Source organism: Leptodactylus fuscus, chromosome 4 (assembly GCF_031893055.1).
Source record: "Leptodactylus fuscus isolate aLepFus1 chromosome 4, aLepFus1.hap2, whole genome shotgun sequence".
NCBI classification, from domain to species: domain Eukaryota; kingdom Metazoa; phylum Chordata; class Amphibia; order Anura; family Leptodactylidae; genus Leptodactylus; species Leptodactylus fuscus.
This window is the reverse complement of record NC_134268.1, coordinates 29,977,593-30,000,860: the sequence shown is the minus strand read 5'-3', so window position 1 is coordinate 30,000,860 and position 23,268 is coordinate 29,977,593. Positions and strand designations below refer to the sequence as shown.

Below are 23,268 nucleotides of genomic sequence, written 5' to 3'. Positions count from 1 at the left end.
CACCGGCCCCTCTCCTCTCCCCTGTTACACTGCACCGGCCCCTCTCCTCTTTCCCCTGTTACACTGCACCGGCCCCTCTCCTCTTCCCCCTGTTACACTGCACCGGCCCCTCTCCTCTTCCTCCTGTTACACTGCACCGGCCCCTCTCCTCTTCCTCCTGTTACACTGCACCGGCCCCTCTCCTCTTCCCCCTGTTACACTGCACCGGCCCCTCTCCTCTTCCCCCTGTTACACTGCACCGGCCCCTCTCCTCTCCCCTGTTACACTGCACCGGCCCCTCTCCTCTTTCCCCTGTTACACTGCACCGGCCCCTCTCCTCTTCCCCCTGTTACACTGCACCGGCCCCTCTCCTCTTCCCCCTGTTACACTGCACCGGCCCCTCTCCTCTCTCTTGTTACACTGCACCGGCCCCTCTCCTCTTCCTCTGTTACACTGTACCGGCCCCTCTTCTCTTCCTCTGTTACATTGCACCGGCCCCTCTCCTCTTCCTCTGTTACATTGCACCGGCCCCTCTTCCCTCTGTTACACTGCACAGGCCCCTCTCCTCTGTTACACTGCACCGGCCCCTCTCCTCTTCCCTCTGTTACACTGCACCGGCCCCTCTCCTCTTCCCTCTGTTACACTGCACCGGTCCCTCTCCTCTTCCCCCTGTTACCCCTCACCGGCCCCTCTCCTCTTCCCCCTGTTACACTGCACCGGCCCCTCTCCTCTCCCCTGTTACACTGCACCGGCCCCTCTCCTCTTTCCCCTGTTACACTGCACCGGCCCCTCTCCTCTTCCCCCTGTTACACTGCACCGGCCCCTCTCCTCTTCCTCCTGTTACACTGCACCGGCCCCTCTCCTCTTCCTCCTGTTACACTGCACCGGCCCCTCTCCTCTTCCCCCTGTTACACTGCACCGGCCCCTCTCCTCTTCCCCCTGTTACACTGCACCGGCCCCTCTCCTCTCCCCTGTTACACTGCACCGGCCCCTCTCCTCTTTCCCCTGTTACACTGCACCGGCCCCTCTCCTCTTCCCCCTGTTACACTGCACCGGCCCCTCTCCTCTTCCTCCTGTTACACTGCAGCGGCCCCTCTCCTCTCTCCTGTTACACTGCACCGGCCCCTCTCCTCTTCCCCCTGTTACACTGCACCGGCCCCTCTCCTCTTCCCCCTGTTACACTGCACCGGCCCCTCTCCTCTCTCCTGTTACACTGCACCGGCCCCTCTCCTCTGTTACACTGCACCGGCCCCTCTCCTCTTCCCCCTGTTACACTGCACCGGCCCCTCTCCTCTTCCCCCTGTTACACTGCACCGGCCCCTCTCCTCTCTCCTGTTACACTGCACCGGTCCCTCTCCTCTCTCCTGTTACACTGCACCGGTCCCTCTCCTCTCTCCTGTTACACTGCACCGGCCCCTCTCCTCTTCCCCCTGTTACACTGCACCGGCCCCTCTCCTCTCTCCTGTTACACTGCACCGGTCCCTCTCCTCTCTCCTGTTACACTGCACCGGTCCCTCTCCTCTCTCCTGTTACACTGCACCGGCCCCTCTCCTCTTCCTCCTGTTACACTGCACCGGCCCCTCTCCTCTCTCCTCCCCTCTCCTCACTGCTCTCCGTCTCTCCCTCAGCAGCCTCTCAGGACTGGCCCCGCCCCGTCACGTGGCTGCTGTGATGACGTCACGCAGGTCCTGCAGCCTGTAGTAGAGCAGCAGCTGGTCAGGTCCTGGTCGGTATGTATCCCCTGCACCCTGCTGCACCCTGCCTGCACCCTGCTGTATACTGCTGAGCCTGCTCTCTAGAAGTGCCTGTACACACCAGGCGTCTGCCTCACTTATTCTGCTTCTCACCTTCTGCATCAATGACCCCACTACAGTCTGTACACCCGATACGTAACTCACTGCTGCCACCTACCATTCTCTGGGGACATAGGCACCCGAGTTAGCAGCTTTAACCCCTTGGTGTCTGTCTCATTCCCTTCTCCCTCTTCACAACACATGCATGCTTAGCAGTGACTTGCCTGTTGCTCTCTGATGTGTATGGCCAGCCTTAGATACTGATAGTCTGATTGGGACATCTAAAGGGTTAAATCCCCAGTTTGGCATTGTGCCCGGCGCTATAATAGGGTGTCAGCGATGTCTTTAAGCGTGGGCACAACCGGGTGCGTAGCTATAGAGGGTGGAGAAGTAGCAGTAGTGACCGGGCCCTGGATCCTGGGGGGGGGTCCAAAGGTCCCTCTGCTGCTAAAATTTACCATGATCCTAAATGGCACTAGGTAGGGGCTCCGTTATAGGTTCACAGTACACCTCTGGGCACCACATCGGAGCCTGTGCCAGGTCATTGTGAGCTCTGTGCCCAACACTATATATCAGTCTCCTCTGATCCTCCCTCTGTAGCATGCTGTCTGCACATTGCACCGCATTCCCAACATAGCAGGTTTCAGATAATGTAAACCCAAGCTGCTGCAGAACGTCTTTAACACAATAACCTATCTCCCAGGACAAACTGCAGCATGTCCAGCACACTGCAGCAAATTTGTGTGCAATAATCCACTTCTCTAAACCTCTTCATCCCCACCTGATCCTTCCCCGTTCCCCCAGAGTCCTGTCCAATCTCTGCAGCAGCTTGGAGCAATAGGTGTGATCTAGTGATGTCACCACATTGCGCCTGCCTGCAACCAAGCAGCCGGTGACAGTAACCGGAGTGAAAGGTGGAGCAGGGAGCTGAAGGCTAGCTATCTGCTTCACCATATTACTCAGCTCTCCTCCTCCAGAGTCAGCCTTCAAAATCTTCATCTGTCCTGCTGAATCTGGATCTTTGATTGGGATGGACACTGATTCTATAGCGTGTTCTCTGAGCACTGACATGTATGGCATATGCCCAGAATAATCCATGTTTGTTATTTGCCTGTCCCCCCTCAACAACAGGAAAAAATATATATATACCGAGCAACCCAGATGATTCCCAAACATACACTTAAATATATTTGAAAAGATCGTGTACCAAACACAAGGGAGATTTACAGCAGCAGTAATAACATCCAAATACCCCTTAGGGAACGATAAATGAAGAAGAAAGACCGATGGATGCGAGGATAAACTGCGCTACTCTCTTGAGATAAAATACGTTCTTTATTCCGCTTTTCTTAAAAACACAAGAGTGTTTTTAAGAAAAGCGGAATAAAGAACGTATTTTATCTCAAGAGAGTAGCGCAGTTTATCCTCGCATCCATCGGTCTTTCTCCCTCAACAACAGGGGCACCTCAGTGAGGTGACCATAGACTTCTGTGTCCAGGAATATGCCCGGCTTTCTCTAATTACATTACTGACAGAGAAGAGCCAAACATGTTTCTGCTCTAGAAATGACGTACAAAACCCACACACGTGTGACACATCGTTCTCAGCCTGGATATGGGGGACGCCACACCGGTCTGCTCAGACATTGCTGGTGTATCCTCCAGCATAAATGTCTGTGTTTGGAGTATCCCTTTAATCCATGTGGTGGAGACTCTACCAATACGTTTCTGTATCTCACAATTGGTGTGTCCTCTGTACGATTTACATTCTCTTCTTATTTCGTCCAGGTGCCGGCAGTACCAGAACCCTCCAGCTGATCCGGTTTTATGATATTCTCATCCAAAACAGCCGTCCTCCCGAATGACCGACCGGGGATGGAGAAGAACAGGAAAGAGATTACCAACAGAATATTAAACTTCACCTTTGAGATCATCTACCTGCTGACCGGAGAGGTAAACGCTACTAGATGTCTATGGTCTATAAGATAAGATAAGATAATCCTTTAAGAGTCCCACAGTGGGGAAATTTCAACATGTTACAGCAGCCTAGTAATACAGATACAGGGATAATACACAGTAATATATACTCATTTAAACCTAGGTATATTCCATACTAGAAAGTCATATGAAATATCCCGTATGCCGGGGGAAAGGATCTCAGACCTGCACTATATAGAAACATAGAAAGAAATCTAAACACCTCTTAGTCAATGTTATTTGCCTGCGTATTATTTATACCCTTATATTTTGGTTATAGGATACAGAAAGGTATTGCAGGTTTCCTTTTACTTGCAATAGCCACAGCTGCTGGAATGTTGTGCCAAGTGTCTTCTACTCTTTCAGTAAAATGATCTATTTTCTCACATTACCTCTGATCTTCCCTGCACCGATGTCATATTGTGCCCCTTTAGTTTTAGGTTTGTTCTATCCTATATTATACCAAATGTAATAATAACTTTATTATTTTTATAATAGATTTATTATTTATACATTTTATTTATATAGCGCCAACCTATTCCGCGGCACTGTACACTTTGTAGGGTTCAAATACAGACAGAAAGATACATAACAAAGAAAGTCATTTCACACAATGGGACTGAGGGCCCTGCGCGCAAGAGCTTACAATCTATGAGGTAGAGGGGGTGACACAAGAGGTAGCAGGGGCGGCATTGTTTATACAGAGGTCAGACATTTATGTGATAGAAGTTACTTTCATTACACGTAAGTATAGCTGTATGTGCCGTCACCAGTCCATGTCCTATATTGTGCAGATGGTGCCTGGACATATACAGTGTTGGCCAAAAGTATTGGCACCCCTGCAATTCTGTCAGATAATACTCAGTTTCTTCCAGAAAATGATTACAAGCACAAACTCTTTGGTATTAATATCTTCATTTATTTTGCTTGCAAGAGAATGAAAAAAAGAAAGTCAAATCATTGATCATTTTACACAAAACTCCAAAAATGGGCTGGACAGAAGTATTGGCGCCCTCAGCCTAATACTTGGTAGCACAACCTTTAGACACAATAACTGCGCACAACCGCTTCCGGTAACCAGCAATGAGTTTCTTACAAGGCTCTGCTGGAATTTTGGAGCATTCTTCTTTGGCTCCTGCTCCCGGTCCCCCCTGAGATGTGAAGGGGGCCTTCTCCAAACTGCCATCAAGAGATCTCTCCTCCCCCACAGGTGTTCTATGGGATTCAGGGCTGGACTCATTGCTGCCACTTTACAAGTCTCCAGGGCTTTCTCTCACCACCATTTTCTAGTGCTGACCTGAAGTGTGTTTTGGGTCATTGTCCTGCTGGAAGACCCCTGACCTCTGAGGGAGACCCAGCTTTCTCACACTGGGCCCTACCTTATGCTGCAAAATTTTTGGTAGTCTTCAGACTTCATAATGCCATGCACACGGTCAAGCAGTCCAGTGCCAGAGGCAGCAAAGCAACCCCAAAACATCAGGGACCCTCCGCCATGTTTGACTGTAGGGACCGTGTTCTTTTCTTTGAAGGCCTCTTTTTTTTCCTGTAAACTCTGTGTTGGGGCCTTTTCCTACTTTTGTCTCCTCTGACCAGAGAACATTCTTCCAGAACGTTTTTGGCTTTCTCAGGTAAGTTTTGGCAAACTCCAGCCTGGCTTTTTTATGTCTCTGGGTAAGAAGTGGGGTCTTCCTGGGTCTCCTACCATACAGTCCCTTCTCATTCAGACGCTGACGCTGGATAGTACGGGGTGACACTGTTGTACCCTCGGACTGCAGGGCAGCTTGAACTTGTTTGGATGTTAGTCGAGGTTCTTTATCCACCATCCGCACAATCTTGCGTTGAAATTTCTTGTCAATTTTTCTTTTCCGTCCACATCTAGGGAGGTTAGCCACAGGGCCATGGGCTTTACACTTCTTGATGACACTGCGCACGGTAGACACAGGAACATTCAGGCCTTTGGAGATGGACTTGTAGCCTTGAGATTGCTCATGCTTCCTCACAATTTTGCTTCTCAAGTCCTCAGACAGTTCTTTGGTCTTCTTTCTTTTCTCCATGCTCAATGTGGTCACACAAGGACACAGGACAGAGGTTGAGTCAACTTTAATCCATTTCAACTGGCTGCAAGTGTGATTTAGTTATTGCCACCACCTGTTAGGTGCCTCAGGTAAGTAACAGGTGCTGTTAATTACACAAATTAGAGAAGCATCACATGATTTTTCAAACAGTGCCAATACTTTTGTCCACCCCCTTTTTTATGTTTGGTGTGGAATTATATCCAATTTGGCTTTTTGACAATTCTTTTTGTGGTTTTCCATTGAAGACAAATTAAATGAAGATAATAATACCAAAGAATTTGTGCTTGCAATCATTTTCTGGAAGCGGTTGTTTGCAGTTATTTTGTCTAAAGGTTGTGCTACCAAGTATTAGGCTGAGGGGGCCAATACTTCTGTTCGGCCCATTTTTGGAGTTTTGTGTAAAATGATTAATGATTTGACTTTTTTTTCATTCTCTTTTGTGTTTTTCCATTGCAAGCAAAATAAATTAAAGATATTAATACCAAAGAGTTTGTGCTTGCAATCATTTTCTGGAAGAAACCGAGTATTATCTGACAGAATTGCAGGGGTGCCAATACTTTTGGCCAACACTGTAAGGTTACAGTTCAATGTATGTAAAGGTTTAGATCTATTTCCCTTCTTTCTCTCAGATTATGCATGTAAAATTAAAGGGAGTCTGCCACCATCAATTTCTCATCTCCTCTGAACCACTTATATGCAGTTATAAGGATAGTAAGAGACAAAGTGCAATCTTGAGAAAATCACAGTCCTCTCTAACTTCTGGCCTTATAGACCCTTATTCAGCCTGAGCCTTATGTTGCGGATTCTGCAGCTGTGGAATCCATTGGAAGCTCAAGCAGGACGCTGCTTTTAGAGAGAACCTGTCAGGTTGATTTGGAACATTAAACCACTCACAGGTCTTTATAGATTGGGATTTTAGTGTCCCAAATCGCCCTCTTATAAAGCCATCCGTACCCACAATATAAACAAATAAATAGACGTACCTAGAGATGAGTGTGCTAAGTCTCATCAGACTCCTCTCTGGTGTTTCCGGTGTTTGGCACAATGAAACTGAAGTTTACTCCTCTGGCTTCAGTGGAGAATTGCGCTGGCCCAGGGAGTACAGCGGCAGGTGGAGTGTAAAGCATTTTTATAGTGCGGACATGGATGGCTTAGTTACAGGACAATTTGGGACACTAAATCGCTGGTCGATAAGGGCCTGTGGATGGTTTGATGCCTCAAATTGCCCTGAAAATTCCCTTTAAGGCGTATTCACAGTAAAGTAACAGACAGTGAGAAATGGACGTATAAGAGCTGTCTTACCAGTGTCCATCGCAAGTCCATTTTGACAACACATTGTATTCAAATGGGCACATTTACATTATGTGATCAATTGTATCCGGACACCATCCCCGAATTGCTCTTCAACAGTGGGAAGTAAGAAGATGGTTAAAACATCAATGTAGGCCTGTGCTGTGATAGTGCCACGCAAAACAACAAGGGGTGCAAGCCCCCTCCATTACTGATGGAGGGCGCCATGAACTTGTAAGTCATTTTCAGCCAGGTGTCTGGATACTTTTGATCACGGGCACAAAACGCTCACCGGCGCTCACGGCCGGACACTTTCCAAACCCATTCGTTTGATTGGGTTTGCAAAATGCCTGCCGGTTTCCGTCTCCTGCCCTGTTTCGGGCAGGAAACGGAAACCTGTATAACGGAGGCCAGGGCACAGGTGTGAACCCTCCCTCAGGCGTATGTCTGAAGATTATTCTCATCTCAGCCATAGGTTGGGCTTAGAAAATCCCTTTAAGGCTACACGCACATGACCTTAGTGATTGTACTGTCCGTAAATACTGATCAGCAATCTGAAAAAAACCCAAAACATGTCAGTATGTCATCCGCCATCACGGATCTGCATAATGATTTATATAAATCCACTACACTTAGGAACAATAGGACATGCTTCATAATTTGCAGACCTCTTCTACAGCCTGGACACCGCAGCAAAAAATGTGCTTGTGTGTATGGGGCCATAGAGATGAATGAGTCTGCAAATCTACAGTCTACAGCTTAATAAATATGATGCAAAGACCCAGAATTCCAAATGTGGTCCAAATATCCCTTTCTGTGCGCACTTGCCTAAGTGTCTCTCTCCCCATACAGGATTATACAATAGTGAAGAAGGCGTCGTGTGACGGTGTGACTGCCAGCAGCTATGTCCATGAGCCGGGAGGACGGAGCAGTACCCAGTGCCCCATCACACGGACTCCACAGCACACCCTGAATCATGACAGAAACAATGATCAGCAGATCCTAGAACTCATCAACAAGATCATTGAGCTGCTGAGCGGAGAGGTGAGCGCTGCTGGGAATGCTGGGACAATATACAGTAACCCCACTGGCGGTGTCTGGGTGATGACTGTATCATTGTGTGTCAGGTTCCTATAAGGTGTCAGGATGTCAGTGTCTATTTCTCCATGGAGGAGTGGGAGTATTTAGAAGGTCACAAGGATCTGTATAAGGACATCAAGCTGGAGCATTACCAGTGTCTTACATCACAAGGTAAGGAGAGACACAGGACGGCACTGGAATTCATCCGGAAGCCTTGACACTATGAATTCCATTTATTTCTATCCACAGGATAAATGTGTACCGGACAGTAGGAACCCCAGCGATCAGGAGAATGGGGGCCTGAAGTGTCCATTGAATGCTTCATGCGTGGTCACCGCTGCTTTCACTGCTGTGGGACTGTTGAGTCAGCGATTTATGGCAGTCCCTTAGAAGTGAATGGCGTGGGGACTGACCATACATATCACTGCTCCATTTACATGTAGAACTCTTGGGAACTTGCTGTCCCCCATTCTCCTGATCAATGAGTGTCTTGGTGGTGGGCCCCCATCATCCGGTCAGATACTGTTCCCTTTCCTGTGGATAAGCGTTTGCAATAGGAAAACCCTTTTTGTGTTCCCAGTGTAGTCTCTTGTTCCGTACTGTAAATGTTAAACATATCCATAGGTCTCCATTCATCTGATAGATCCCAAAAGAGTCAATTTGTCCGGTTGGTAAGCCCTCAAAAACACAAATATTGCAGCCTGCTTGTATACGATTTCTTATTTTTGATCACCGTCAGCTCCCATTCCAATGCTCAAAACAAAGTAAATGGCATCTCGGGCCATTCACCGGTCACAGCTGGGACCCACCTGAACCACATCGAGCTGGAGTGATATCCTTTTTTTAATGTAGATTGTGAGCCCCATATAGAGATCACAATGTACTTTTTTTTTTTTATCCTTTCAGTATGTCTTTGTAGAAAGGGAGGAAATCCACACAACACGGGGAGAACATACAAACTCCTTGCAGATGTTGTTTCTGGCAGGGGATTCGAACCCAGGACTCCGGCGCAAGTCTACAGTGCTAACCACTGAGCCACCGTGTTGCCCCTAGCTGCAGTGATATCCTGACACATTTTTTTTTTTTTTTTCAGTTTTGTAGGGGACTCTTAAAACAGGCCCCTTTCACCCTTCCACTTTTAAGCCTCAGGACACAGATACAGTTGAATACTATGGCAGACTGTTAGCTCTAACTGTTCATAGTCCACTTCAGATATGTGGCATACAAGTCACTTGGACCTTGAAAAAGTTGAAGAGGACCAAAACATTGTAATAGTAAATCAACATAGAAGTATAGAAGTGTAGGACACGTGCAGAGCAGGTAATATATTCATTCACTGTGTATTTGTGTCTTTCACAGATGGTTCCAGTAGGATAAATCTACCAGATGAATGCCCAAGTCCTCTGCATTTCCAGAGTTACCCAGAGGAATATCACAATGATCAAAAGAATCATAAGGTAGATGAAGCTGAGCCCCATATGACATCTGTATAGGGGTGTGTGGACCAGGGGTGTTGTTAGACTCATACCGTATGTACTGAAGTGTCCGTAGTAATAATACTCCTCCAGTAATGCAATTCCAGTTCTACGCACAATGATTTGGAAATGTCATATAACCATATTTTACTCACAACAGAACACATATCAGAAGGTGAAAGTTACACAATAGAACATATAGAGCACATATCAGAAGGTGAAAGTTACACAATAGAACATATAGAGCACATATCAGAAGGTGAAAGTTACACAATAGAATATATCGAGCACATATCAGAAGGTGAAACATACACATTTCTCTGTTTCATTTGAAAAAATGTTTCAATTTAGAAATTGATGGCAGCAACACATAGAAAAGTTGGGACAGGGTTAACAAAAGGCTGGAAAAGTAAGTGGTAATAATGAAAAAAAAAAACAGCATTAGGGTCAGTTTTCAACTAAGTCACATGACTGTATAAAAAGCAGCATGTTAGAGAAGCAGAGTCTCTTAGAAGCAAAGATGGTAGGAGGTTCACAAGTCTGTGGAAAACTTCATCTAAAAATTGTGGAACAATTTCAGAAAAATGTTCCCCAATATAAAATTGTAAAGATTTTTACTATCCAAACATCTACAGTATATAATATCCTCAAAATATGTAGAGAATATGCAGAATCAGATGCCTTCCGGCCCCTTAGGCGACACTACATTATCCACAAATGCAAGTTAAAGCTGTATCATGCAAAGAAGCCGCCAAAGCTCATTTAAAGTGAACTAAAGCAAAGTGAAAAACTGTTCTGTGGTCAGATAAATCAGTGTGAAATTCTGTCACTGGTGGTATGGAGTGTATTAGTGCCTATGGCACGGTCAGCTTGCACATCCTAGAAGGCACTATCACTCCTGAGTAGGAAATAGAGGTTTTAGAACAACATATGCTCCTATCCAGAAAATGTCTCTTTCAGGGGAGGTCTTATATATTTCAACAAGATATTGCTTAGGGGGTGTTGACACTAGCGTCGGGGTGTCCGACAGCTAATGTCCAATCCTAATGTCTGTGCAAAATCGGGAAACTATGTCTTTACCGGGATAAAAAATAGCCTATATTTTAATCGAGATTACAATCTGTGTGCCGAATTTCATTCAAATCCGTTCAGCCGTTTTTGAGTGAGGAACAAACATCCAAACTTTCACATAATATATTTTATTTATTTATTTAATTAATTTATTTATTTATTATTTTATTTATTTTATTATTTATTTAATTTATTTTATTTATTATTTATTTTATTATTTTATTATATGTATTTATATGTATTTATTTTATTTATTTATTATATTATTATTATTATTATTATTGTTATTATTACTACTATTATTTATATTATTTATTTATTTATTTTATTTATTATAGTAGGATAGGATAGGATAGGATTGTCACTCCTTAGGGAGCGACCACCTTGTTGGTATGTGGAGTCTTACAAAGCCATTTTTGCTCCACTGTGGAATGAAAATGGCTTTGTAAGACTCCACACACCTACAAGGTGGTTCTTCCCTAAGGAGTGACAATATCCCCATAATCTGATCTAGAAGTCTCTCACCTCTGCCAAGTCAGTTCTCCCTAGGCTGTGCTAATGAGATCCAATCAGATCGAAACAGCGCCGTCCACAGCTGGGATACTGACTTGGCAAAATCCCGCATCAGTGCAGCAAAGGCTTGTGGGAAAGTCGGGCATGATGTTCAAGGGAGCTTCCCATAGAGGGCAGCATACAGAGGCAGTGTTTACCTTTTTACATCTTGGGAAACAGATTTGCATATTCTTCCCAGATGGTGATCTAGTCATGGAGGGCGGTCATAGTTGGGAGGCTGTGCGTCACCATAGGCTCCGGTGCCCCAGCTCAATAACCAGCTCTACTGGCAGAAGCAGACCTAGATGTTTTCATAGATCCTTGGTGATTTCTTATTGTTCTGTTCTGTCTTTTCAAGCTGTCTTCCATATTAACCCAAATTGTTAATTATCAGGGTGAAGATCTCACAAATATTAAAGCAGAGGTTGAAATTGTTGACGAGAGGATGAAGGATGAACAGCTGTCTATTATTAAAATGGAGGAGGAAATGTCAGTAGCTCCCCCTACAGGTATGTACAATGAATTAAGTAATTGCATTCAGAAGTTTCTTAAAGCGTACCTCCAATATTTAAAACAACTTTTCATAAATGAGTAATCCAGGTGAATATAAGAAACTTTTGACTTACTTTTTACATGTTAGTCTATGGAGAGGGGAGGGGAAAGGAGGAGGCAGCACTAATAGCTGTAGCCACTACTCTCTGCTATTTGGTGAGTGGTGGAAGCCATCAGACATTGTCTATCACTGCACAGAATGAGGCCGCTCCTCTTCCCTCTCCATAGACTTTTTCATGTGAGCTGGATACCGATACAGGTTCTATGTAAACAAGCAGACTGAATGAAGATAAGAAGGAGGAGAGTTGCTGAATAAATAGAGAAGTAAACAGATTTTCTTAATAAGATATATTACAACGTTTCTTATAGTCACATGTACTATTCATTTATGAAAAGTGGTTTTAAAATCGGAGGTACACTTTAAGCTGAGGTTTTGCCTTAGTGCTGCATTAAAGCGTACCTAACCTCGCCACCACTTTGCCCCATAAACCAGGACTAGGCAGAGCACCAGATACACAGTGCTGATCTGAAGCCGGGTACGGACACCCATCTTCAGACTGAAGCCTCACTTATACTGCACAGGCGGGGGTATTGCTGGCTGGTAGTCTGACGTCACAGGGGAGTGGTGGCATGAATTTGGGGCATGGGGAGCTTGACTATATGCACTAGTTCTTCACCCCTGTGACTGCTAAATATAAAATTTGCATAACAAAAGTATTTTATAAATTTATAGATAAAATGCTGTAATGTTAGACAGCATTGGACAACAGGTGAGATGTTCTGCCAGGTCCTGGTGATGGTTTATGGGACAAAATTGTGGTGACAAATTCCTTTTACAGAACATGTTCCACTTCAGATCTGTTGGCCTACAGTGGCCTACATTTCTTCCCTATCAGTATGTCTTTGAAGTATGGGAGAAAATCCATGCAAACAAGGGGAGAACATACAAACTCCTTGCAGATGTTGCCCTTGGCAGGATTCGAACCCAGGACTCCACCGCTGCAAGGCTGCAGTGCTAACCACTGAGCCACCATGTTGCCCCGAGAGCATTGAATATCTTGATAGAAGTGTGGGCTGGATGTTCAGCAGGTAATATATTCACCATGTGTTTGTGTCTCCCTCAGATGGATACAGGAGGATACAGACACCAGACACATGGCCCAGCCCTCTGCATTTACAGGGTTATCCAGAGGAATATCACAGTCTTCAAAGGAATCCTCAGGTAGTGACACTGAGCCCCATATCAAATCAATCTATCTTGAATCTTGGGGACATTCAGCACAATTATAGGTTTTTGGTGATTTCTTATATTGTCATTTTACGTTTTTCTATCTGTTTTATTCTTGTACCAGGGTGAAGATCCAACTAATATTAAAGTGGAGATTGTAGGTGGTGAAGCGAGGACGAGGAGTCATCAACAATGTACGAGTAATGCGGAAGAAGAATTTTCAGAAGACGCTACTACAGGTATGTAACAATGACTTAAGAAAGTGAATTCAGAAGTTTCTTAAGCTAAAGTACCTCCTTATTGCTAAATGTAAATGGTTTTACGCTCCCAAATTGAGTTTTCATACTGATGACCTATCCACAGGATATCAGTATGTGATCTGTGGGAGTCCAACCCCCAGACCCTGCACAGATCAGCTGTTGAAGTAGGCTCCGAGTGTCGGAAGCTGCTAGTGGTCGCGCAACGCATGCATTCAAGTGAAAGAAGGAGCAGTGCTGCAATTCCCCAGAACCACCACTATGCAGTGCATGGGGATGTCTGGCAGTTTCTATCACCTGATGGCTGATGCAATAGCTTTGCATGGTATCGGTGTTGGACCTCGACAGGTCTCAAACTAATAATTGAAAACTTGTTTTTGGGATGGAAAACATCCCTTTAAAATGTACCAAACCATTTAAACACGAAAGGTAAGAGAAGAATAGTCTTTCTTAAGGCTATTCCGACGTGGTACCTATAAAAAAATTGTGTCTGAGTGATAGGATCCATTTCACAAAAACTTGTACACTTGTATATCTGCATCCTCAGGACACAGGTAGAGTTTAATGTGAAGGCAGACTGTTCGCCTTTGTAGGATATATACCATTTCAGGCCTTTGCTCTGCAAAGTGAGGACCACAAAAGTGTAAATTCGTCTGTCATAGTCGACCATAGTATTGAATACCTTGATAAATATGTTACATACTCAGCAGGTAATATATTCATTCACTATAAGTGTTGTGTCTTCTCCAGATGGATACAGAAGGACACATTCACCAGACACATGGCCCAGTCCTCCGCATTTCCAAGGTTATCCAGAAGAATATCACAGTGGTCAAAGGAATCATCAGGTAGATGAAACCGAGCCCTAAATATATATATATATATATATATATATATATATATATATATATATATATATTTATATTACATACATATATTACACACTAGTAATAGCGCCCCCTGTAGTAACAGTGCTCACCCGTGTGCCCTTATTAATAATTATGGTAATAATAAGACTTCCCTAATTCACCAGGATGAAGATGTCACTGATAATAAAGTGGAAGTTGTGGGGGCTGAAGAGAGGATGAGGAGAGAACAGCTGTTTAGGATTAAAGTGGAGGAGGATATGTCAGAAGACGCTACTACAGGTATGTAAGAATGAGTTGAGAACGTGATAGGCCATAGATACCTATTTGGTGGGGGCTGCCCCGTTACCATCCATCTCTATGGAGCCACTCCCGGCACCCATCCTATACACCTAGCGCTGAACCTCAGTGACGGCACCCAACTTCTATGTAGCGGCAGAGCTTTCTTCTTATAGCACTGAAAGCCTCTCTGTACAACTGATTGGTTCAGGGGTCGACTACTTATATCCATTCATGAGCATGGGCCATAAAAAGCTAAAAAGGACTTTTCACACCTCCACTAGATCTTTACGTCAATTAATAGCTGCTGCTTCACTGATTCTGACACCGTTGCAATTTTTTCTCTAGCCCCCACCGTTCCTGAGCAATCACTGCTGTTAGTTTTGGTACTTGATATGTTCTTTAGTCTCTGTACTGTCAGAAGTTCAGGGTCAGGCAGTAGCAGACGAGGGTGATTCTGAGCTCTAACACTGGCTGCCTCTGATCGGAGCTCTGAAATACGCCCCCTGTCTGACACCGCCCACCCGACATTACAGAGACTAAATAGAACCTCAGGCACCATCAGGCGCTTGCTGCTGCTCGGGAACGTTGAAGGTTAGAGAGAATATTCTAAATGTGCTGGAATCAGTGGAATGGTTCCTATTAATGGATGCTAAGCACTAGAGGTGGTGAAAGGTCTGCTGTAACCTCAGACAACCCCTGTAATATTGTAGTACCCTGTTTCCCCGAAAATAAGACATCCCCCAAAAGTAAGGCATGGGGGGAGGTTTTGTTAAATTGCCTAATATAAGGCACCCCCCGAAAATAAGACATCCCCAAAAACACTGCAGCCGGCAGAACACTGTGCACGATGTTCCGTGTGCACAGGTATGCCGGCTGCTGCCTCTGCTGTGATACCACTGTTCCTGCTGGTGTAAGATGAGCTGGGAAAGCATCGTATGCTGCGGGGAGTCCACTCTCCCAGCTCATCCCACAGCAGCCGGAACAGTGGTATCACAGCAGAGGAGGCAGCCAGCTTTCCTGTACACACGGAGCACAGCGTTCAGCCGGCTGCAATGCCCACTAAGTGAGGCTCTCCGGCACAACTGCCGGAAGCCTCGCTAATCTCTGCTAAGCCCCGCCAACCACTTCCACCACCGTGACCAACAGCAGCACCAGCGTTGCTATGAAGATGGGGAAGGTAAATAGCATACCTCCCCACCACCTCTTGCACCACCTACAACCGGCAGTCATGCCGGCACTCCGTTAAGGAAGCGCCGGCATGACTGCCAATTGTCCCCCGCTCCATAAGACATCCCCCGAAAATAAGACAGGTCATATATTTTGGAAGAGAATTTAATATAAAACACTGTCTTATTTTCGGGGAAACAGGGTATATTATATTAACAGAATTTGTCACTTTTCTGTGAAATCCTGTGATGAAATTTACTACCTGTCTATTGGTAGCAGAGATCTGTATACCGCTTCTTACTAGGAGTACAGGTGGGTAGGCAATTTTTCTAAGGGGTCATTTGGACAGTCCCTTTAACTAGGTTGTACAGTGTAATTTTTAGGTGTCCATCCACAGGGAAAGTTGTAAAATGCAAACATCTTATTCTTACCTTCTCGCTGTCGGGTTCCTCTGCCGCCGATTTTTTAATTTTTTCTCTTATGTGTATTTGTACTTTTTCTTTTAGCCTCACAGTCCATGACGCAGAAAAGGAGGACACCGTTTTCACAAGCTGAAGTTTACAAAATTTTTAGACATGAATGGATATGATAAGCCACAAGGGAAGTTAAAATATAAAATAAAAACGGCACTTTTGGAAGAGTTGTCCCAAATTCTCTACATGAAATATGGGCACTTGTACACTAGGAGACAAATCCAAAAAAGATTCTCCGATCTTAAAGTGAGGGACAGAAGAACCCTGGCACGCATTAGACAAAAAATTGCCCTTTACGATGGTAAGCTTATCAAAAGTTTTTGTCATTGTTTTTTTCTTATTTATCAAACTGAAATGAATATTTTTGTCGTTTTGTAATTTTTAAGAATTCTCTTCGAATGGTAACCATCAAGGTGACCCAATCGAAAGAAGATTCAGAGCTGGTGCTTTATTGATTGAAAGCATGAGCAAGGATGTTGATGTCACTGAAATGTCTTCTACTATTTCTCTGGTTAGTATTTTATGACTTTTTTTTATTTTTTTGTATAATTTAATTGAAATTTTTTATTTTATTTTTTACATTTTTTTTTATATAATTTTATTTTTTATTTTATTTTATTTTTAGATTTTTTATATCATTTTATTTTTATTTTATTAATTTTTTTATATTTGGATTTTTTAATATAATTTTGTATTTTTGTATATTTATGTATTATGTATATATATATATATATATATATATATATATATATATATATATATATATATATACACACAGTATATGTTTGCAAAGGAAAGTTTGACACTTGAGTGCTGTCTAATATTTTAATGTAATTAAAAAAATATTTTTTTAACATTGTACTGTTTTAAAAACAGGTAGAAAATGTTGAGGGACAAACAAAAACGCCTCCTCTAGAAGCGGTCCCGCACAACATGCCAGCAAGTGCGTTCATGACAAGTGTGCAAAAAGTGGATTGCAGTTCCCGAACACGCATGACTAATGAACAAATTACCCAGGAATTGAAAATATTGCATGCAAAAGGTGACCGTCATAGTAGTAGAGCTGAATTGCGTTTGTCCAACACAAATATTTTAAGTCTTATTGATGTATTGTGAATGTCATGTTATAAATGGTTAATCTTATGAATGGAGCTGCAGCGGATTCCATGGCCTGAGCTTCATTAATTTCCCACCGAGTGCCCAGTCTGCAACCCAAAACCAACTAATTTATTGCAAAGTGCCAACAAGGCAATGTAACCTTAATGCTCTGCAGATCTACAATTACGGACAGTTATAGACCTGCAAAATACCTTTGTGTGAGTGGGGCATTTATGCTTTTAATGATACAACAATTTTGTCTGCATTTGGCGTAATTTTAAACAATTAATGTTCACTATTTACATCACACAGGATCTGTAGTGACCGTGCAATGTTATTACAGCCTGTAATAATGTAATGTCTGCCATAAAGCAGATACTGTCTGACATATATAGTGAAGGGCCCCCACACAGTACAGTCTACTCCACAATGGACAACCACACAGTATAATATACTCCACAGTGACCCCCATATGGTATAGTATACTCCACCGTGGCCCCATATGGAATAATACACAGTATAATATACTCCTCAGTGTCCCAGATACTGTGTAGGGCCACTGCCGAGTTTATTATAATGTGTCGGGTCCACTGTGGAGAATATTATACTGTGTAGGGGCCACTGTGGAACATAATATACTTCACAGTGGCCCTCACATAGTATAATATGTTCCTATACTTGCACTCCCATGAAGAGCAGCTGCAACCTTCTTCTTTCACCGAAATGTAGACACTGATGAATGACATCAACACACCTGCATCAGGAGAGATACAGACTTGTGGCCTACATTGACAGTTTTCAGCAGCTTTGTCACCTTTACTTCTATTAGTGAATCAATTGTCATGTGTTTAAATTAGTGAAGAGGTCACATCAGAAATACAAGCAACAATGCACTTCCTTACAAATTTTTGCACTGGCCTAGGTGTGAGCACATCATTAGAGATGAGCGAGTACTATTCGAAACGGCCGAACCCATAGGAATGAATGGAAGCGGCCAGCATGCAGACTTTGCCGGAGGCCGGCTGCTTATCCCCCTGCGTGGCGGCTGCATCCATTCATTCCTATGGGTGTGTGCTATTTGAAATGGGAGTGGCACCCTACAGTATAATGCTCCACAGTGGCACCCTACTGTATAATTCTCCACAGTGGCACCCTATAGTATAATGCTCCACAATGGCACCATACTGTATAATTCTCCACAGTGGCCCCCTACAGTATAATGCTCCACAGTGGCACCCTACTGTATAATGCTCCACAGTGGCACCCTACTGTATAATGCTCCACAATGGCACCCTACTGTATAATGCTCCACAGTGGCACCCTACTGTATAATGCTCCACAGTGGCACCCTACTGTATAATGCTCCACAGTGGCACCCTACAGTATAATGCTCCACAGTGGCACCCTACAGTATAATGCTCCACAGTGGCACCCTACTGTATAATTCTCCACAGTGGCCCCCTACAGTATAATGCTCCACAGTGGCACCCTACTGTATAATGTTCCACAGTGGCACCCTACTGTATAATGCTCCACAGTGGCACCCTACTGTATAATGCTCCACAATGGCACCCTACTGTATAATGCTCCACAGTGGCACCCTACTGTATAATGCTCCACAGTGGCACCCTACTGTATAATGCTCCACAATGGCACCCTACAGTATAATGCTCCACAGTGGCACCCTACAGTATAATGCTCCACAGTGGCACCCTACAGTATAATGCTCCACAGTGGCACCCTACTGTATAATTCTCCACAGTGGCACCCTATAGTATAATGCTCCACAGTGGCACCCTACTGTATAATGCTCCACAGTGGCACCCTACTGTATAATGCTCCACAGTGGCACCCTACTGTATAATGCTCCACAGTGGCACCCTACTGTATAATGCTCCACAGTGGCACCCTACTGTATAATGCTCCACAGTGGCACCCTACTGTATAATGCTCCACAGTGGCACCCTACTGTATAATGCTCCACAGTGGCACCCTACTGTATAATTCTCCACATTGGCACTCTACAGTATAATGCTCCCCCCTAGTGGCCTTCTCACACGTAGTATAATGCTCCCTAATGTCTCCAACATACTACCGTGTTTCCCCGATAGTAAGACACCCCCGATAGTAAGACGTAGCGGGAGTTTTAGGGAGGTCGGCTAATGTAAGACATACCCCGAAAGTAAGACATAGTGGGACTTTCGGGGTAAAAATAATGTAAGACACTGTCTTACTTTCGGGGGTGTGTTACTACTGTATCAGGGAAACACGGGGCTCCGCTGTGCTGTGAGAGCCGGGGGGGAACGCCCCCTCCCTCCCTGATAATGCTCGTCTATGGACGAGTACTGCAAGCAGAGGGAGGGGGCGTTCCTCCCGGCTCTCACAGCACATCGCTGTGAAGAAGGACTTTGCCGGCGGCCGTTTAACCCCCCGCGTGCCAGCCGCTTCTATTCATTTCAATGGCACGCTTCCATTGAAATGAATGGAAGCGCTCGGCACGCGAGGAGTTAAAGGGATTCTTCCATTAAAAGAAGTTCTTTCCACTGAACACGTCGGAATAGCCTTAAAAAAGGCTATTCGTCTCTTACCTGTTGCCGTAGCCAGCGCCGCCTTCTTCCTCAGCTGTGTCCGCCCCGTCTATGTCCCCGTCGGGCCTCATGGATGACGCATGCGCAGTCGGCTCTAACAGGCTCTCGCAGCCAGAGCAGACTGCGAATGCGTCATCCATGAGGCCCCGACGGGGACATAGACGGGGCGGACGCAGCTGAGGAAGAAGGCGGCGCTGGCTACGGCAACAGGTAAGAGATGAATAGCCTTTTTTAAGGCTATTCCGACGTGGTCAGTGGAAAGAACTTCTTTTAATGGTAGAATCCCGTTAAGCGGCGGCCGCCGGCAAAGTCTGCCTGCCGCTTCCATACATTGCAATGGGAGCGTGCTATTCAAATAGTAATCGCGCATCTCTAACTTCAATTGTAAGAAGTTACAATTGAAGTTAGAGATGAACGAATACTATTTGAATAGCGCGCTCCCATTGCAATGTATGGAAGCGGCAGGCAGACTTTGCCAACGGCCGCCGCTTAACTCCTCGCGTGCCGTCGCTTCAATCCATATGATTGATGATGATGGGGGGGGGGAGAGGGTGGTTGGTTTTCCCAATATAAGACATACCCCGAAAGTAAGACATAGTGGGACTTTTGGGGGTAAAAAGAATGTAAGACACTGTCTTACTTTCGGGGAAACACGGTATAATGTTGCCGACTGCATTTTTGTCATCAATTTTATAAAAGTGTATTTTTTAAAATTTTTTTTTTAGTCTCCCAGTCCATGATGCAGAAAAGGAGCACACCATTTTCGCAGGATGAAGTTTATGACATCGTGAAATATTTAGACATGAATGGATATGACACACCGCAGGCCAAGTTAAGGCATAAAATAAAAACGACACTTTTGGAAGAGATCTCCCAAATTCTCTATATGAAATACGGGCACTTGTACACTAGGAGACAAATCCAAAAAAGATTCTCCGATCTTAAAGGGAGGGACAAAAAGACCCTTGAATGGATTCGGCGACAGATTACCCTTTACAATGGTAACTTTATCAATCTAACTTTTCAATTCTTTTTGTTGGTTAATTATTACATTCATTAACATTTTGTTATTTTGGAATTTTTGAAGATTTGTCTCTGAATGAAAAGCATCAAGGTGGAGGCGATGAGAATCCTAGCAATGGTGATACTGATGTAAATGAAACTCCAGATACTCCTATGGTAAGTAATTTTTTTATGTAATATATATATATATATATATATATATATATATATATATATATATATATATATATATTTATTTTTAATTTCTGGTATAGTAATTTTCATAAAAATGTTATTTTGATTTTTTTTTTTACATTTTTATATTGCACTTTATAAAACAGATAGAAAATGATGAAGACCATACAAGGACTTTTCACCTAGAAACGATTCTACACACCGAGCCAGCAAGTGAGTTTGTGACACGCGTGCAAAAAGTGGATTGCAATTATCCAGAATTCATGACGAATTCGCAAATATCCCACAAATTAAAAATTGAAAATTTTGCAAGCAAAAGTTGACCTTATTAGAAAAGCTGAATTGCTTTTGTCTTACACTCAATTTCAAGACAGTCTTCTCAGATATTGTTTATACAATGCTTAGTTTGCTTTCTCATGTTTACATATCTGTCGTATTAGACACCTCATTCTACATTATTCTGCAAATTTGATTTTTCTCCGATGTTCCTAAACAGTTAATACAATGATATCATTCATGAGATGAGTTTTCCACAGAAGGCACGGTTCTTCTTCTCGTACCATGAAAGAAGGTGATCACTCAGAAACTACATATACTGTGCCTTGTGAAAGTATTCGGCCTCCTTGAACTTTTCAACCTTTTGCCACATTTCAGGCTTCAAACATAAAGATATCAAATTTTAATTTTTTGGGGAAGAATCCTCAACAAGTGGGACACAATTGTGAAGTGGAATGAAATTTATTGGAGATTTTAAACTTTTTTAACAAATAAAAAACTGAAAAGTGGGGCGTGCAAAATTATTTGGCCCCTTTACTTTCAGTGCAGCAAACTCACTCGGTTCAGTTCAGTTCAGATCTCTGAATGATCCAATGTTGTCCTAAATGATTGATGATAAATAGAATCCACCGGGGTGTAACCAAGTCTCCGTATAAATGCACCTGCTCTTTGATAGGCTCAGGGTTCTGTATAAAGTGCAGAGAGCATCATGAAGACCAAGGAACACACCAGGCAGGTCCCAGATACTGTTGTGGAGAAGTTTAAAGCCGGATGTGGATACAAAAAGATTTCCCAAGCCTTAAAGATCCCAAGGAGCCCTGTGCAAGCAAACATATTGAAATGGAAGGAGTATCAGACCACTGCAAATCTACCAAGACCTGGCCGTCCCTTTAAACTTTCATCTCAAACAAGGAGAAGACTGATCAGAGATGCAGCCAAGAGGCCCATGATCTCTCTGGATGAACTGCAGAGGTCTACAGCTGAGGTGGGAGAGTCTGTCCATAGGACAACAATCAGTCGTACACTGCACAAATCTGAGTGGCAAGAAGAAAGCCATTTCTCAAAGATATCCATAAAAAAGTCTTGTTTAAAGTTTGCCACAAGCCACCTGGGAGACACCAAACATGTGGAAGAAGGTGCTCTGCTCAGATGAAACCAAAATCCAACGTTTTTGCCACAATGGAAAACGATATGTTTGGAGTCAAAGCAACACAGCTCAGCAACCTGAACACACCATCCCCAATGTCAAACATGGTGGTGGCAGCATCATGGTTTGGACCTGCTTTTCTTCAGCAGGGACAGGTCAGATGGCTAAGATTGACAGGAAGATTGATGGAGCCAAATACAGGACCATTCTGGAAGAAAACCTGCTGGAGTCTGCAAAAGACCTGAGACTGGGACGCAGATTTATCTTCCAACAAGACAATGATCCAAAACATAAAGCAAAATCTACAATGGAATGTTTCACAAATAAACGTATCCAGGTGTTAGAATGGCCAAGTCAAAGTCCAGACCTGAATCCAACCAAGAATCTGTGGAAAGAGCTGATGCTGCTGTTCACAAACGTCTCCATCCAACCTCACTGAGCTCCAGCTGTTCTGCAAGGAAGAATGGGCAAGAATTTCAGTCTCTCCATGTGCAAAACTGATAGAGACAAACCCCGAGCGACCTGCAGCTGTAATCGCAGCAAAAGGTGGCGCTACAAAGTATTAATACAAGGAGGCCGAATAATTTTGCACGCCCTACTTGTTAAAAAAGTTTAAAATCTACAATAAATTTCGTTCCACTTCACAATTGTGTCCCACTTGTTGATTCTTCCCCCCCAAAATTTAAATTTGATATCTTTATGTCTGAAGCCTAAAATGTGGCAAAAGGTTGAAAAGTTCAAGGGGGCTGAATACTTTCACAAGGCACTGTACTATGCAGAGGTCACCTTCAGGCACCCTAACGTGGCCTACCAGCACCTTCCCCATGTTTCTGGCCCAAATCATGA

The 23,268-nt window shown here is 44.0% G+C and overlaps 1 protein-coding gene across 1 annotated transcript; it reads left to right on the top strand.

The window, feature by feature from the left end:
• The first annotated feature begins 1,661 nt into the window (after positions 1-1,661).
• On the top strand, positions 1,662-23,068 carry LOC142200127 (uncharacterized). The gene is made up of 16 exons (XM_075270272.1): positions 1,662-1,709; positions 3,560-3,724; positions 7,966-8,157; positions 8,241-8,364; positions 9,553-9,650; positions 11,686-11,800; positions 12,968-13,065; positions 13,196-13,310; positions 14,079-14,176; positions 14,362-14,476; positions 16,150-16,417; positions 16,503-16,627; positions 16,993-17,158; positions 20,528-20,803; positions 20,890-20,981; positions 21,146-23,068. The coding sequence occupies exons 2-11, from the start codon at positions 3,599-3,601 to the stop codon at positions 16,230-16,232; spliced, it is 1,164 nt and encodes a 387-aa protein (XP_075126373.1). The 5' UTR covers positions 1,662-1,709; positions 3,560-3,598; the 3' UTR covers positions 16,233-16,417; positions 16,503-16,627; positions 16,993-17,158; positions 20,528-20,803; positions 20,890-20,981; positions 21,146-23,068.
• Positions 23,069-23,268: the final 200 nt, after the last annotated feature.